Source organism: Pleurodeles waltl, chromosome 2_2 (genome assembly GCF_031143425.1).
Source record: "Pleurodeles waltl isolate 20211129_DDA chromosome 2_2, aPleWal1.hap1.20221129, whole genome shotgun sequence".
Classification (NCBI taxonomy): Eukaryota; Metazoa; Chordata; class Amphibia; order Caudata; family Salamandridae; genus Pleurodeles; species Pleurodeles waltl.
In genome coordinates this window covers 575,987,779-576,004,857 of record NC_090439.1, presented here as the reverse complement: position 1 = coordinate 576,004,857, position 17,079 = coordinate 575,987,779, and the positions used below count along the sequence as shown (strand labels likewise).

General features: G+C 45.0%; 1 protein-coding gene across 3 annotated transcripts in view; it reads left to right on the top strand.

The window, feature by feature from the left end:
- Positions 1-17,079, top strand: part of TRAPPC8 (trafficking protein particle complex subunit 8) — a 1,010,076-nt gene that overhangs the window by 207,244 nt on the left and 785,753 nt on the right. For all 3 annotated transcript variants that reach the window (XM_069220084.1, XM_069220082.1, XM_069220083.1), the window contains one exon: positions 4,552-4,645. In XM_069220084.1, coding sequence (XP_069076185.1) covers positions 4,552-4,645 — 94 coding nt within the window. The remainder of the gene's footprint in view (positions 1-4,551; positions 4,646-17,079) is intronic.

The following is a 17,079-nucleotide window of genomic DNA, read 5'->3' as shown; positions in this document are numbered from 1 at the left end:
GAAGCTGAGCTTCCAGCACGGTTGTAGCAGCCTCTGGTGAGGTCAGCGTCATCAGACGCCACGGAGGGGTTGGAGGTGGGGGAGATGATGGGGATGGAAAGGGGCAGCGATTTCCCCTTCCATCCCTGCCAGGGGAGGAGGGTGCTGGGCCATCGGGAGGAGGGCTAGCGCGCCCTCTGAGAGCCCATAGAGGGACGTAACGGTTATGTCCTCTGCAGCCGAGCGATACAAACGAGGACGTAACCATTACATCCTGGGCACCCCAGGGGTTAAAAAAAACAAACCCTTGTTGACCTTTTATGGTAAGATTTGCAAAAAGAAATAGGAACATCGGCAAGACTGACATTTCAATTAATGATACTCTCACTATCAGCGTTATCGGCAGCAGGGACCAAATTTCAGGAAACCCTTTCACTTTCACCATTGTTTTCTCATAATTTAGTTTGAATAAATCAGCATAGCTATTCGTTACCAGGATCCCAAGAAAAACTATAGGATGATTACTACTAAAATTGTGAATTAATGCTGGTGGCAGCACTAATAGACGAGCATTTAAAAGCAATGTCTCTGTTTTATCCTAACTCCCCTTATTATCCCCCTTAATTAGTGTAGCACTGTACCACTTATGTACTAAATAGCTTATTTTGAACCAAAGCGGGTTGCACTTCAGCAATTTTTGTTTTTATGTCACGCTGCATATTCATATCTAAATCCTTCGTTGGTTGATTAATCTATTTTCGGTGTAGGCTAGATTTGGGTAAGTGAGTTCTCTGGTTCTGCTGTATACTACTACTTAGAATTCTTCATGGAAGATGATGTATATGATCGATTGTTAGTTTGCCCATTCTGTTATTTTTAATGCAGAAGACCTTCTGCCTGGTGAATGTATTTATATATTTTTTTATTGTATTGTTGACTTTGATGAATCTGCTCAGTAAAAAGAACAAAGAAACCTTTTATATACGTCTGTTCTTGTGTGAAGATTTGCTCTTTGCTTTCATTGGTGTTTAAGAATGTAGGCACTATATCCTCCCAGCTATTCATTTAAAAAAAAATGTAAGCCTTCTGGCTGTGATTGTATAAAATTAAAATCATAGTTGCAAATACGGTGATATCCAGCTGCTTCATTTTTGCTCCTGCTAATGCCTGTGATTATCTTATAGTTGGTCTATGGCAGTGCACCTACAAGGCCTCCCTATCAAACAATTGTACTAATGTCTGGTACAAAAGAAAGCAGCAAGAGTTATAAGAAACCTTATCAGGGAACACATGTTTTAGACGGACTTCAGGCTTGGTGGCTGTGCTGTTTTGCAGGAGGTCTAAATCCACTTGCTCTAAAAGTGACACGTTGCTACTAAAGCAAAGTCTTTTCATTTGGATGTTTTACAAAGTGACCACTCTACTATGAGGGCACTTCGTTTTGTGAATAAGTTAGATTATTTTCAGCTGTGACCTCTTCTTTCAGCTCAGTCAGTGAAATTAGTTTTCCCATTCAGCCTTCAGTGTTTACATGGTTGTACGTGAAAGAGCATCCTTTGGGAACACACCATTTTCCATAATAAAACTAAACAAAGATGATTTTGGATTCTGCTAAATTATTTAAAAAAAGTTCCAGAGAGCAGTCTGGTGTGGTAGCCTAATAGGGGTCTATACATTTTGAGCCAAAACAAAGCTATTTGTAAAATATTTGTTATAGAACAAAAAGTCAGATTCTCTTGATGGTGGGCTTACAAGACACAAAACTGTTAACATACAAGTTCGAAATGCTAACTTGACTATTCCAGTAAGTGTGTACTAAATGAAGCTGTAACGCCAGCTATCTAGTGTCAGATATATGTGGTATTCACAAATTAATTAATTAATTATGATCTGAATTTCTTATTTATCATTTAAACGGGCTGCTTGACAACAGTTTACCTATTTTAACATGTGCTTTTTTGTCTACACTGTTTGTGTCACCTGTTTTTCTTTTTATAAATGGATACAATTCTGCAAACTTGACAAACAATTCCTGTGTCAATATTGTTCTTTCATATTAAAAAGTGGTCACTAGTGACCTGAGAAAGTGGTGAGTGTAAATACCAGCCCGAATTGCAGAGAGATACATTTTCCCCTACAGGCTTCAGGAGGAGTAGCTCAGTACCCTTCTCTCCACCCCTTAAACCTGAGAGAAATTTGAGAAATTCCAGTGCCAAATGGTCAAGTTTACAGCATAATTTGCTTCTCTAAAATCTGTTCTTTTTTACTTTTACTTTTAGATCTCCCATAATGGTCATTATGCCATTAGAAACTTTATTACTGACATATTTCAGTTTTGCATTCTATGAGACTGTGGCAGCCGCTGCACTTGAACTGAGACATAAATGCAAAGAAGCATGCTCAGATACGCCACCCAAATTACTCAACAGCTTGCAGTCCTGACCTACCACGGAAATACAAACTGCAAAAATAATAGACTGGTAGTGTTGGCTGGGAGTGCCCAATGTAATGTGATTAAGCTGGACAGAGTTCTGTAGTAACGTTGCCTTTTGATTACCAAGTGCTCAACAGCATTGGTGCACATAGAATATCCTTATTGTACAAGAGCTCGCATTCAATTTGCATGGAGAAAGTAGACAATTAGAACGGTTTTACGGTGTATTAATTGATTACTGATCTCTTCTGTGATTTTATGTACTTTTGTGCCCTGCAGGGCAAATGCACTGGGTTCCTTGACTTGACTCATTGATAGACTAGATAGTATGGAGTTGATTTTGAAAGACATCCCACTTCACATAGGAGAGTTTGCGCAGACTATTGAACTTGACCAAGACATTGGTTCTATCCTTGTTTGTGGTGGTGAATTGTAAACTTGTGAAATGTTTAGATATTTGAGGGAAGAAGGGTACTATGTAGTATAGGGTTTGATGATGTGATTTGGAAGGAGATGGCTTGTGTGATGATGATGATATATATCTAGGATCTAATGTGTAGAATCTTTTTATTTCCTGACCCTACAAAGGAAATGTCTTATGTCCTTTCCAAACAGAACACTAAGAGCAAAATAAATCACTTATGTGATGATTGTTTCCAAATGTTTTTATTACTATTTTAACTACAGTTGGGCCAAAATTATTGCTGCCTCTTCGTCAAATGCCTTGATCTGGTATCAAATTAACCTGCTGTTTTCCTTTTTGCATTCTTGGAAAGTAGATTTTCACGCAGATTTTTTTAGGCAGACCTAGGTCTTGATTTCCTCCTTGATTGATGACCCTAAAAAATTGTTAAAGCTCTCAATATTCTGATTGAAACTGGCATATTGTATTTTAAGACCTAACCTCTGGCATGGTTGCATCTTCCATGAAACCAGTAACATATCTGTTCCTGTAGAAATCAATTTTCTTCCACTTGCTTTATTTGGCTAATCATAAGTATTCATGTAAGTGCTCCCCTCCAGCTATTATATCTAGGTTAACAACTTTTTGATCATCTACCAGACTGGTTTTAGGCTGGTCATAATATAGAGTTAGCAGTGTGATCTGTTTTGAATGCCCTCAGACTTGATTTTGAAAGCTGTAGTGTTGTGGCCCTTTTTCTTTAAAGTCTGATGGCAGCAATCAACCTTGTTAACCTTGTAATTATCCTTTAATGTCTATTGGAGCCACAGTTGATTGTGGTTATGAAGACTTCTAATAAGTGTGACTTCATGGTATTCTAAACCTCCTTGCCTTCCATCATTAGGTGCTAGCCATTGATATATTAATTTTATAACATATTGATTGTAGGAAATGTACATGTAGGAGAACCGATTGAGCCATCTTCTGAAACTTTAGAATACTTCAGTTCATCTCTTGCTCACTGTCAAGTTACCACATTTCGCCCCTGTTCATTACACTGCCTAAAAATCTGTTTTGTAAAACGTAAAGTGCTTTTTGCCTTACTTGCTTAGCATGTCTTTTCAGGAAATGATTTCAAGCTGAGTCAGTAGCATTTCTCCTCACATCAGCCACTTTCGTCATAACTCAGGAGTGCACAATTGGCCGATATCCTCTATTCACTCTTCTTTTACGCATGGGATGCAATCACCACCAGTTGTGCAAGTCCATCAAAACCTTTCTTGTCTTGCAAGTCTACAATCCTATTCCAGTCTTAGACTAAAGCACCAGTTATAACCTAGAGCTAATTTTATAGTGATTCATGTAAGAGAATTCTCCCACTCTTGTGGCAGCTATGCGTGTATTAACTGTGTAAATGTGTTTATCCTTTGTCTCAAATGCATATAATCTTTAGAGTTTTTCAATGATAATCCATTTTGCAGGATTGGCATTTAACAACAAAGCCTGTAATATCACTAATTAAGTAGTTACTTATTGGCTCAGAGATACAGAAGAAATGTCAATATATTGCATTTTCTGTGAATGATAAAATGTAGGAGAACTTAACAACATGCTTAAGGGTCTACGCCTGGATACAATTTGATCTTGTGCTTCCTTTTCTGCTTTATGCCAGAATGTTGTTTATTGGACTATTTTTCAAGTAATTAATGATGCATTTTAATCTCTTCTTTCATAGGACTCTTTTGAAGATGGACCATATCCAGTCATTAACACAAAAAATACAGAAAATCATATGATTTCACTGGATGGATTAGAGCACCCAGCCAAAGGTTATAAAACTTAGAATACTCTAATTTCAATAAAAGTTGAATTTGAAGATTACTTTATTTTTCGAAGCAGTTATTGTATTCACTTTAAGTGTTTATGTAGTACTGCATGACGAGAATAATCTACATGCAGAGCTGGTTTTTATTTTGTTTACTATATCAGTTAATATGTAGACTCTTGTCTTCAGAATGATCTCCCAAACCAAATACATATAAGCAGCTATTTAGTGCTTTCTAGTTGCATTTATAAACCTGTTAGAAGTTTAATCCCTATTTCCTTTTTTTTGTGTGTAAACATTGATTTCCTCTCCACAAAACATATTTTGTCATATTTGAGCATATGTAATGAACGTAAGTCCCATTGTTCATAATATAATGTGGCCTACAGCACACTTGAAGTTGACTTATTTTTTAAACTTGTGTTTTTTTTAATTTTGTTATGTAGCAACCTCCAATGTGCCTCCAGAGGAGGGCTAAAAGACGTTTAGGCTTGCTGGGAGGGAGCATCAGCCTTTTGCAAGGGGCTGCCCCCCCTCCCCCCAAACTATAATCCCTGCCAGGTGCAGATGGAGGAAAACACCTCCAGTCTACCCCAATGGGTCAGAAAGACTGCTGGGGGCTTTTGGGAACGGTCGTAGCTAGGCCTGATGCCTGGGTGGGCCGCCCCACCTGTTTATTCCATATACAAATCCCTGGTGTTTAGTGGTTACATCCTCCAAGCTGCCACAAGGGATGGGGGCAGAAAGACTTTTGGAGGGGCAACAAGACCTTAGGCCCTTGGGGCAGGGGTGAGAACATTAGGCAAATGTGAGGGGGGCTGCTCCCCCCTCAAAAAAGTCCTTGGGGTCTAGTTGATGGATCTCTACTTGGAGCTCGCCCTCCTGCAGTGATCCCCAAGCAGGGATCCACTAGGGACTGAACTCCCCTGTCCAATGACACCTCCATATCCAGATATGAGGACATGCTGTTTGGGGATGCCCGAGCCAATATTTTGGACATGACATTCCATGGCACTTATCTCTTTGGAGAGAAAGCAGACTCTGTGTTCGAGTGCTTCAAGGATTCTCGTACTACGGCCAGGTCCTTGGGCCTTGTGGCGGCCCCTCGTCCCCCTCAGTCTGCTTTTCACCCCTTTTGTGGCATTGGAAGGGGCACTCTACCACCTCCATTCCTGTCCAGCCAGAGTGCCGCTCATGCTGCCCAGCCTCTGCAAGCTGAGGACGTTGGCTCCACCTCCTCGTGGATCAGGGAGCCAGCTGTCCAGCCAGTGCACAGCTCCCCCAACCCCACCCCAACCTCGCAGCTGCCTCCAAACCTTCCTAGTCTGTCTCTTGCCCAGCAGCGACCAGTCTGAGGCAGGTTCCACCATCACCTGCTCTGCTGGCAGTCCATCTCTTTTTTTTTTTGTTGTTGTATTTTTTTATTGTTAATTGCATCATATTACATAGTATAGTGAACAGTCTGTTAACCTAAGCCATTTCTGTTTCCAATCAGGTTTTCTCATAGGGAAGACAACAAGTACAGTTTTACATTCTATGAGTCATTATCAATACACATGTCTGTTTTTTCTAGGCATCATACATGTACAATTGTTATTTTATATCTCTCTTGTCTATTGCTATGCCATTTGCCATAGTTGTGGCTTTTTTCTTATAATAATGCATATACAATCAGAGATATGTTAAACGATTCAATAAAACCAACTTATAAAAGAAGAGGGAGAGAACAAAAAAAAAACAAGGATCCATTTGCTCCATGATGTCCTCGTTATACAATTCCACTGTAATAACAGTCGTGGTCAATACTAACCAGGTGTCCCATTTGCCATCTCCTTGAGTCTCCCTGGAATATGCTGCTAGTCCATTTAAAGAGTGTGAGTCATAATGTTTTGTGATAAGGGTGGGATACGGTCAAGGGTAGTGGGGGACCATTAGGAGTGTATTGAGGGATATAAAGAAAAGTAGTGATTAGTGTGGGTTATGAGAACGGGGGAAGGAAGGGGGGGTGGCGGGTGAGGGGGAGAGGTGTCTGGGTAGGAATCTAAGTGTATAGAAAATGTAGAGTAGGGAGGGAGGGTATGGAAGGGGTAAGGGGAAAGAGGGCGTATATATGGATTGTATTAGTGTCCATGGTGTCTAATAGGCAGAAGAAGAATAAGGAAGTGGCAACGATAGTAACAATAAAAATCACTGTAATAATAATGATGTTAACATTAGTAGTGATATTAGTAGTGATAGTGATAGCGATAGTGACCAAGGGGAGGGGGCCGTGTGAATTCAAAAGGCAAATCATTATAGTGGCTGCTTTCATATGAAGAGAAAAATAGAGCCAGACTATAAAGTGTTATAAGATGTTTTGGGGCAGGGGAGTGTGGTGGGGGGGGAATGGATCGGGGAATGACACGGTGATATGAACATCAATAGTATGTATAAGGATTGGGATATGAATAATGGAATAGGTTATGCCAAAAAGGTCAATGAATAGTGGATGGTGAGCAGCGGTTTTTATCATAGGTTACACAGTAGCTTTCTACCTTTCTACCGGGGGGTGGAGGGGGTCATCTGAGTCCAGGAGGGGAGGGATGGTGTGTTAGGTGTGGGTGGATGTACCTGCATGGGTATGATAGCAGGAATGGTATATTCCCACTACGTGGTATTTTGTGGAGTTCTCTAGGGGTAATCTGGTCCTAGTGTCCGGAGATGAAGGGTGACCAGGTCTGGAGAAACACCTCCGTTCTGTCCTGTAAACTGTAGATAAGTCGTTCGTGTGTGGCTGCTTGGTACATTGCTGTCAACCATTCATCATGGGAGGGGACGGTCGGTGCACGCCAGTGTCTAAGGATGCATAATTTGGCCGTTGCTAGCGCGATGTGTAGGAGTCTACTTTGAGTTCGTGTGATCTTATGGAGTTCTCCCATGTCGTGTAGCAATAGAAGAGATGGGGTGAGGAGTGGTGGGGAGGGGTAGGGATTCTCGGAGGGTGTTTCCCACTGTTCTCCAAAAAGGTTGTACGGCTGCGCAATCGTGTAGGATATGGAGTAAGTCGCAGTGTGTGTGTGTGGGCACCTCCAGCAGTTTGCATGGGGGAGAAGTCTTGCCATATGTAATTTTTGTGGGGTCCAATACCAATCATGTAGTGTCTTAAAGAGGCAGAATTTCAGACGAGCCTCGCGTGCTCCGCGGTTCCCGGCTTCGATCAGGTCAGTCCAGTCCTCCAGGTCATATTCAGTTTGTAGGTGCGTCTGCCATTTGTTTTTGAGGGAAGTCAGGAGTGGGAGTGAGAAGAGGTGGCGATTCAGCAATGCCTGGAGTCCCGATATCGCACTTTTCATCTTCCCCCATGTCTCTAGATAGTGTAGTATAGGAGAGCGTGGGAGCTGTCGGGGAAGGGCACCTAGTCTCTGTTTAAGACAATGTCTGAGTTGGAGGTAACGCCATGAGTGGTATTCCGGGAGGTTGAATTCCACCTGTAGGTCCCTAAAAGTTTTCCAGGTTTCCCCTGATATAAGTTGGTCCACTCATCTGATGCCTCGTTGACCCCAATCCTTCCAGGTAATAGTTTTCCCTCCGATTTGGAACCCTTTGTTGCCCCATAACGGAGCCCTGTCATGTAAGTGGGGGTCTATCTTAAGGAGCCGATGTACCCGCTGCCAGGTTTTCTTCATGGCTCCTATCATAGGATTGGTGGGTCGGGGGCATTTTTGGCTCGTATCATATAATAGCTGGAGGCCGTAGGGGGCCCCTGTAAGGGCTCGTTCTACGTCCACCCATAGCGGCGGGGTTATTACAGTCGGGAGTAGGAGGGCCATTTGTGAAAGATGTAACGCGTACGAATAGTGTTCGATCGAGGGAAGGCTTAGTCCACCGCATTCCCGATGGGCTATCAAGGTGGTTTTGGGTAGTCGTGGGCGCATGAATCCCCAAGCAAAGGAGCTGATACAGCGGTCTATCTCTCTTAATACAGGTAAGGGGATCTGTAAGGGGAGCATGCCTAGGACATATAGGAACATTGGCAAGGTTACCATCCGCGCACCGCCTGTACTCTGCCCCACATGGAGAGGTTCAGTTGGCACCAATTCTCAAAGTCCCGTTTCATGGTATTGATCAGTGGGTTTATATGGTCTGACACCACATTGACCAACCCTGTATTTACGTCAATTCCTAGATATCTTAGTCGGGAGTGTTTCCATTTAATCGGTAAGCCTTGTATGGAGGCACTCACTGTGACTGGGGAAAGTGGTAGAGCTTCGCACTTGTCCTAATTGATTCGATATCCTGATATGCATTCAAATTCCGTTAGAATCTCCCTCAGGGCAGTGATGGAAGTGGGCAGGTCAGTGAGGGTAAGTAAGATATCGTCTGCGTATAAATATATGTCAGATTTTCCGCCTGGTAGCGGGATTCCTGATATGAGGTTGGAACTATGGATGGCTGCCGCCAGAGGCTCCACCGCGAGTAGAAATAGGAGGGGTGATAGTGGGCATCCTTGACGTGTCCCTCTCCGGATCTCAAAAGTATCCGACAGGAACCCCCCACAGTTTACCTGTGCTGTCGGGGAGCCATATAGGAGGCGCACCATGTTAATGAAGCCTTCTCCTAACCCGAATTGTTTCAAGATTTCGAAGAGGAACCACCATTCTATTCGGTCGAACGCTTTCTCGGCATCAACGAGAGGGCTAGAGCTTCTTCTCGTGTATCGCGGGCGGCCCATATGGCATGGAAAAGTGTGCGGAGGTGATTCCTGGAGGAGCGGCCCGGTACAAAGCCTACTTGGGAGTGATGGATTAACGAGGGGATAACTTTTTTAAGGCGAGAGGCCAGTATTCCCGCTAATATTTTAATATCTCCATTCAATAAGGAGATAGGGCGATAGCTTCCGCTAAGAAGTGGGTCTTTTCCGGGTTTCCGCAAGACTGTGATAATGGCTTTATTAGACATAGGATGTATGGAGCCTTCCCTTTCGGCCCCTTGAAATGCCTCGTATAAGACATCTACAGTGTCGGTTCCCGTCCATTTATAGAATTCAGATGTAAACCCATCCTCCCCCGGTGCTTTGTGATATGATAGATTAGCTATTGCTTGTTGTATCTCTTCCTTACTAATATCCCCTTCTAGAAGAGCCCTGCCTTCATCTGTAAGATGGGGGATTTGCGTCCTCTGCAGGAATGCGTCTAAGCGGGCAGTGTCTTCCGATGTTTCTGAGGAATATAAAGTTTGGTAGTACCGGACGAATTCTTCTGCAATCGCCTGGGGGTGTGTAATGAGTAAGTTATCCTGGGTGCATAGTGCCGGTATAGCAAGTGCTGTTTCCCGTTGGCGTAGTTGGGCAGCCAGTAAGCGGCCCGCTTTCTCTCCGTGCTCATAGTGGCGTCCCTTCAGCCGTTGTAGGGCATATTCTGCCTGTGAGGTGTAGAGGGTGTTAAGCTCCATTTTAGCCTGTTCTAGGGAGCGGCGATTGGGGTGGGGGGGTGGGTTGTTGTGTGTATTTCCTCATGGCCTGTGTTATTGTGTGTTCTAGCGTGTGTTGTCGGGCCCGTCTATGGGCATTGGAGATAGCTGCATCTCTCATTAATTGCCCTCTGATAGTTGCTTTCGCCGCAGCCCAGAGAAGTTGTGGTGAGGTCACTGAGCCTTTATTGTCCTTCAAGTATGTGACCATATGGGTCTTAAGTTGTTCCTTCCCAGTTGGGGATCGGTATCTGTTGGGGAGGCGCCAGGGTTTACGGCCGGGTGTAATCATTCCGAGTTCCAGGGTTATTACTACCGGAGAATGGTCTGATAGTGCGGCTACCAGTATTTCTATTGACTTAACCGCTTGTAGTATTCTATGATTAAGTAAGAAATAGTCTAGCCGTGACTGGGTCCCGTGGACCGAAGAGACAAAAGTATATTCCCTATTGGAAGGGTGGGAGAGACGCCAACAATCTATTAGGCCATGATCTGAGAGGATGTCTTTGAAAACGGCTCTATCTGCATTGTTACCCGCGTCAAGACCAATTGATCGGTCTAGAATGGCATCTAGGACTATGTTCCAGTCTCCCCCAAGAATATATTGTGAGGCACCTATCTGTGTCAGAAGACGGTTGAGGGAGAGGAAAAAGGTGCGCTTCGAGCCAGTGGGGGCGTATATGGAGCCTATGCATATTGTGGAGGATCCCACCACTAGCTTAGCCAGTACGTAGCGTCCCTCTGGGTCATGCAATGTTTTAATTAGTCGGAATTGCAGGGAGCGACGCAGGAGTATTGCCACTCCACATTTTCTTCCCGTTCCTTGTGTACCTGCCAACATGGGTGGTGTTCCGCTGTATATTACTTTTCCCACCCAATCTCTACGTAATTTCTCAGATTCCGTCGAGGAGATGTGTGTTTCCTGGAGTAGAGCAATGTCGGTATGTTTGGAGCGGAGATAGGACAGTATCTTCTGTCGTTTAATATAATGGGTCATGCCGTGTACATTCCAGGACAGTGCCGTGAGTGGGGTTGTCGATCCCGAGGGCGCCGGGTGTGTCATGGTTTATGGTGTATTGAATATGTTATGGTCCGTGTGGTGGGACCAGGAAGTAAGTAAGGACTGGGCTGAGAGGCAAGGAATATGGATTTCTTGTTCAGTTAGGCCTTGGGAGGTTGGGAGAGTTCCCCTTGGTCGCAATACGAAAAATATAGAAGAGAAGGGAAAAGAAAAGAAAGGGAGGGAGGGGGATGGAGAGGAATAGCGTGGAATGTGCAGAGAGAGACGGACAACGATTAAGAATAATTGATAAAAGTGATAAAGAATAAATAGGAAAAGGAATAGCAAATGGAAATTGGTCAGAGGATGAAAACACTCACTACTGTCTAAAACCTTCTAATCTGCGGGTCTAACCTGTAAGGCCCGCGCGCTGGTAGGGTATTATATCAATGGGGCATGATAAGGGAATAGATGCTTCGTTCCTGGTATCATGGGACCTCCCAAAGGGGTGGGGGGGGGGGGGGGGGGGCTCAGTCGTGTGGGTGCATGAAGTGCCGGGATGGGCTGGGCACGGGCCCGGAGTAGATGTTATGGTCCAAGAACGAGGAGGGAGGGGGGAGGGGGAGAGGGACAGGCCCGGGGCCATGTGCCACAGGACCTCACGCTACATGTTCTGTGCTTATCATCTGTTAAGACATTTTAGAGTGAGAATTCTTAGTATCTTATGATGGCCTGCGGTGTTGCATTTTGAGTGTTCGTCCGGGAGCATGCCCCTTGTGGTAGTCTTGGAGCCGCCATGACCCCGAGTTGTGTTAGTCTGATTACTCTCTTCAGTGCGATTGTTATATGCCTGAGAGTTAACTGTGCTGTGCTACAAGTATGCCTATGTGTTACATTGTAGCAATCAGTATTTGATAAATGTGTTTTTAGTAGGTCCCCACTCCCCTATTGGGTGAGCAGCATATGTGGTGAATGGGTATGTCACTTATCTGTCCCAAGGTGAAGAGAAGATGTTCTAGAAGTGGGTCCGGATCTCCAGGGCAGCTGTCCTACTGTGGGTTTAGTGTTCAGCATGCTGATCTTCTGATGGTGGTTTCAGGGGGGAGCGGGATTTGTCTCTGCCCGTGTCTTGAGTGTGATCAATCATTGCTTACAGGATGTGCTCCCGGGATTCCTGTGTCTTTGGTGACCGATCATATCCTCGGCCTCTTTTTTGCGAAGGGGGACGGTGAGTCTGGGGCCATGGAGTTGATAGACTAAATGCAGTTTCTGTATGCGCCGCTGGGGAGTCCGGACGGCCGGGGGCGGTGTCCATAGATTGCGGGGTCACACTATGTAGATAAGCGCTGAGGTCCTCGGGGTCAGTGAAGTCTCTGGATGTGCTGTGGTGTGTGATCCACATATGTGCTGGTTCAAAAAGACCATACTTGATGTCTAGTTGCGGACGTAGGGCAAGAAATGCTCTTCTTCTGTCATTCGTTAACCTCGAGAAGTCTGCTGCCACTCTGATTTCATGTCCATCCAGTGATATCTGTTGTCGTGCTTTAGCTGTTGAGATGACCTGGCGGGCTTGTTCATGGCGCAGGAAGCATGCAATGATAGGGCGCGGTTTGTTTGCAGACGCTTTGTGTGAAGGACCAATTCTGTGCACCCTCTGAAATTCTGGAGGTGGTGAAAACTCTATGCCGAAGTGTTTGGTCAGCAGTGAGCTAAGAAAGGTTTTGATATCAGAGCCTTCTTTTTGTTCCGGTATACCGAAAAAGCGTACATTGTCTCTACGACTTCGGTCCTCCAGTTCAGTAAGTTTAGCTCTGAGCGACTTTAGTTCTTCTTCCTGATCAGGGGTTGTCGCTATATGGTCTTCTACTGCCGACAGGCGCTGATCTAGGTTATTTGCTGTTTCTCTGAAGCCTGCTATATCAGTGCTGATTGAGGAGGATGCTAAAGTTAAGTCTGTTATTTTTAAGTCCATTGCCTCCAAGCGTCGTCCAACTGAGGCAATCTCTTGCAGTATACGGTCTGTGGCGTCTAGTGCGGGTTGATCTACCGGGGGAGATGTATGCCCCTGTGATGCCGTTTGTGCCGTCATAGCTTTGGGTTGAGCAATGGCTTCCGAGAATAGCAGTTGACGAGAATGTTTACTTGCGGTCTTGTCGTTGGGCATTGTTCTCAAGGGGTGGAAATCAATTAGGAGATATTATTTTAAGAGCTAGCACTTGTAGGACCACAGAAAGTTTCCTCGACTTCCAAGGATGGGTCAGACCTTGGAATATAGGATCTGCTGTGGTCTGCTAAGCTTTAGAGCATGATCTATAGAGGATTAGAATATGCTCAGTTTCTGATAGAGGTCCATTGATATAAAGCTGAAGAGAGATCAATGAATTTTGAGTGTGATGCAGCGTGCAATAGGGGGGGGTATCTTGTCTATCTTTTATTTTAGATCAGTCTCTTATTGTTTGGTTGGAGGGTCAGGTTGCGTAGTGCGACACGTGTTGTTCTACTCTTCTTTCTTCTTCCTATTCCGGTTTTCCTCCCCCTTCTTTGCTTCTTTATTGTTCCTTATGTGAGGAATCTTTGTCCCTCTGTTGTTTTTTGAGATCCTTTCTCTGTCTCCCTTTTGTCTTCCTTCCCCCTTTTCCTTTGCCTCCCCTCTGGATGTCGTGGAGATTCTTATTCTTTGCGTGCTAGGTCATAAACGGGGTGGGGGGGCAGGTGGGAAGAAGTATGTCCTTTGTTTGCTGCTGGTGGTGTCTCTAGATAATGTTGTTTGAGGGGCCTCACCGTCTCAGCGTGCGGTCTCCTTCAGGCACTATTTAGTCCTCGTCCTCCATCCGCATGAGGGGGAAGAGGGCCGGTCCGGGCGCCTCCCTCGCGACGCGTCTCGGGTGGCACCGCACCTTAGTCCGCGGCAGCTCGGAGGCCGCATTTTCTCTCGCGTCTCCGGACATGTCTGCCGTCGCTCTGGTCCCACAACTTTGCCCCTCCGGAGGCCCCCTCCCTCCGCCAGCCGGGAGGCCACACTAGGGGTCAGGATCACAGGGGGAAGACCCTCTGTTTGCCAGCTTGACCTGCCCGGCGCGCGGAGATCTTTTCTCAGGCGGCCATTTTCTTTGACGGCCAGACCACACCCCCCTGGCAGTCCATCTCGTCAGACAGGTGGGGTTTGCAGATAGTCCGAAGGGGCCAATCCCTCCCCTTCGATACTACCCCTCAATCCACATCACCATCCTACGATCGGATGACAGAGGGTCACTTGGCACTACTCTGGAAGGAAGATACGGCTCTCTTGGCCAGAAGTAGGTCATGGTTGCTATTCCCACTACTTTCTGGTATCCAAAAAGTATAAGGGCCTCTGCTCTACCCTAGACCCTTGGTCCCTCAATCTCTTCCTCAAGAAGAACGTCAAAATGCTCACTCTGGCTCAGGTTTTATCTGCCATAGACCGAGGAGACTGTGATAGTTTTGGACTTTCATGCTGCTTATTTCCATATTCCTGTCCTGCCTGCCCACAGACGTTACTTGAGGTTCACAGTAGGCCACAAGCTCTTTCAGTTCACCATGCTACCCTTTTGCCTTACAAGCGCCCCTCGGGTGTTCACCAAGGTGATGTCGGTGGTCGCAGCTCATCTGCACAGGTCAGGGTTTTCAGTCTTTCCCCTACCTCGCCGACTGGCTGTTAAAGGTGGGCTCAGGCCAGGCTGGCTGTTGTCTCCCACTTCGGCAGACCTTCTGCATATGCTGGAGTTCACTATAAACGTGCCAAAGTCACACCAGACTCCCTCACAAGCCAACCCTTTATTCTGGACACAGTTCAGTTTCAGGTTTATCCTCTTCAGCGGTGATTCCAGGATATTCAAGTTATGATACCGATGTTTCAGTGTCTGTGATGGATTTCAGTGAGAATGACTCTTGAGGATGCTGGGCCTCATGGCCTCCTGCATTCTGTTGGTGAATCATGCCAGATGGCATATGCAGGCTATGCAGTGGGACCGAAGTTCCAGTGGGCGCAGCATCGGGGAAATCTCTCGAATGAGGTCCGGATCTCAGATGAAACTGCACAGTCTGCAGTGTGGGCTAACTAACCAAAATTGTGTAAGAGGCAGATCCCTCTCTTCCCCACCCAGTGCTGACAGTAGTGACTCCTGGGTTGGGGCGGCTATCTGGGAGAGACGAAGATCAGAGGCATCTGGTTTGCAGTGGAGTCCGGACTCCACATCAACCTTTTGGAGCTCCGGGCGATCAGGATAGCATTGAAAGCATTTCTTCCCTATCTCAAGGGAAGGTAGTGCAGGTGTTCACAGACAACGTAGAAACAACAAGAGGAGGGGCAGAAAAATGGGATATTCGGAGTGCAACTCCTGGTCCTGTGCGTAAGGTTCCCAATGGACAATAAATCAAAAAAGATTACACACGGTTCCAAACAATACTGAGGGTTTCTTTCAAGTGGATGGTTTCATCAGTAGATGGAAACCGAATTTTTTCGAAGCAAGAGCCCTCACTCACCATCCGGTGACATGCTTCATCATAGGGCCCAGCTCCTCGTCAGGCCGGCGCTGCAATGCCTGACGGGCCCCGCAAGGGGGCTCTTTGCCGGAGATCTTTTTGAGACTCGTGTATAGCCGGTCAAAAACAATAAAGTGAAGGATTGGTATATAGGAAAATGTTAAAAATGGCTAGAGGTAACGACTAATGATTTTTATTCTCATGCTGATACCTCTGACGTGATTAAAACCAGTAAGCAGGGAGTTAGTGGAATAATGTCCACAAACCCCATGAAAAAACAGGTAGGTATAGTTGTTGTGTCTCTTAATAGGGAATAGTAAGAAAGAGACAGTGCACACAGGGTCCCCTGTGTCACTCTATGTAGTTGGTCAACATGTTTCTCGCTTTTTTTTCTTATGCGATTCGTCAGGACCTAATTACATACCTAATCCTTTAAATCGTGGATATTGCCACAAATATGAAAATCAAAAACCTAAGGGAATTGAGAAAGAAAGAAACCAAGGTTAAAATATAACATAGCTTATACGGGCGATGTATTCACAGTATATTATGTTGTGAAACCCCATACATAAGTGAGGGATCCCTAAAGGGCCAAGTGATGTAAAAAAGTGATAACATTTCTTGAGAGAGAAAATGTGCGAAAGCCAATTAGGCAATGAAACATCCACATTGCTTACCCTCCAAAAACTAATGGTAGGGCCACATCGGGGTAGTCCAGGCACTAAAAAATCCACTCTGATCTATATATACACACATAAAGGACATAAGAAATACTCTTAAAAATTGGTAATCAACCGATCTGATTATACAACACATTAATTATAATAGAAAAATGAGTTGTTCAATAAGAAACTCCTATTTTCTGGAGAATCATAAAATCCGACCTCAAATTATGTCAGGTTAAAGGACAACAGGTCGTGTAAATCATACAGGAAGAAATCACATTGTAAAGATAATAACTCCCTTATTGGTGACATCAGGATTAATCAACACTCGCACATTGTGGTATAACACAGGCATTAAAATGTAAAGAGAAAATGCCCATTTGGGACAAGCTGCAAAGAAGCACAGGAAAAAATACAACGTGGCATCAGACAAAACCATAGGCAGTATAAAAAGGAAAGAACTCACTGGGGCGTCATAATTAAAGACATCCCGCAGAAACAATATAAATAGAACAGTTGTCAAGGAGATTTCGATCGGCTGCACATGTGCAGGTAACATAAATCTTATGAATCAGCGCTGTTGTCAGCGCGTATGTTGTCACAAAGAAGATATCACTCTGCAGGGAGTGACCGCGTGAGAGTTCACACGCATCTCCCTCATTTACCAGGGAGAGAGAGGAGAGCGCGCATAGATAGAAATGCGTGTGTCCTCATTTCACGGTTAGGGCGCCCAAATACATTAAGCCGGGTGACCGCAAACCAAACGGGGGCACTCAGGAAACAGCGTCAAACCTCGGATTTCCGTCCGTGGGATGACGGGAT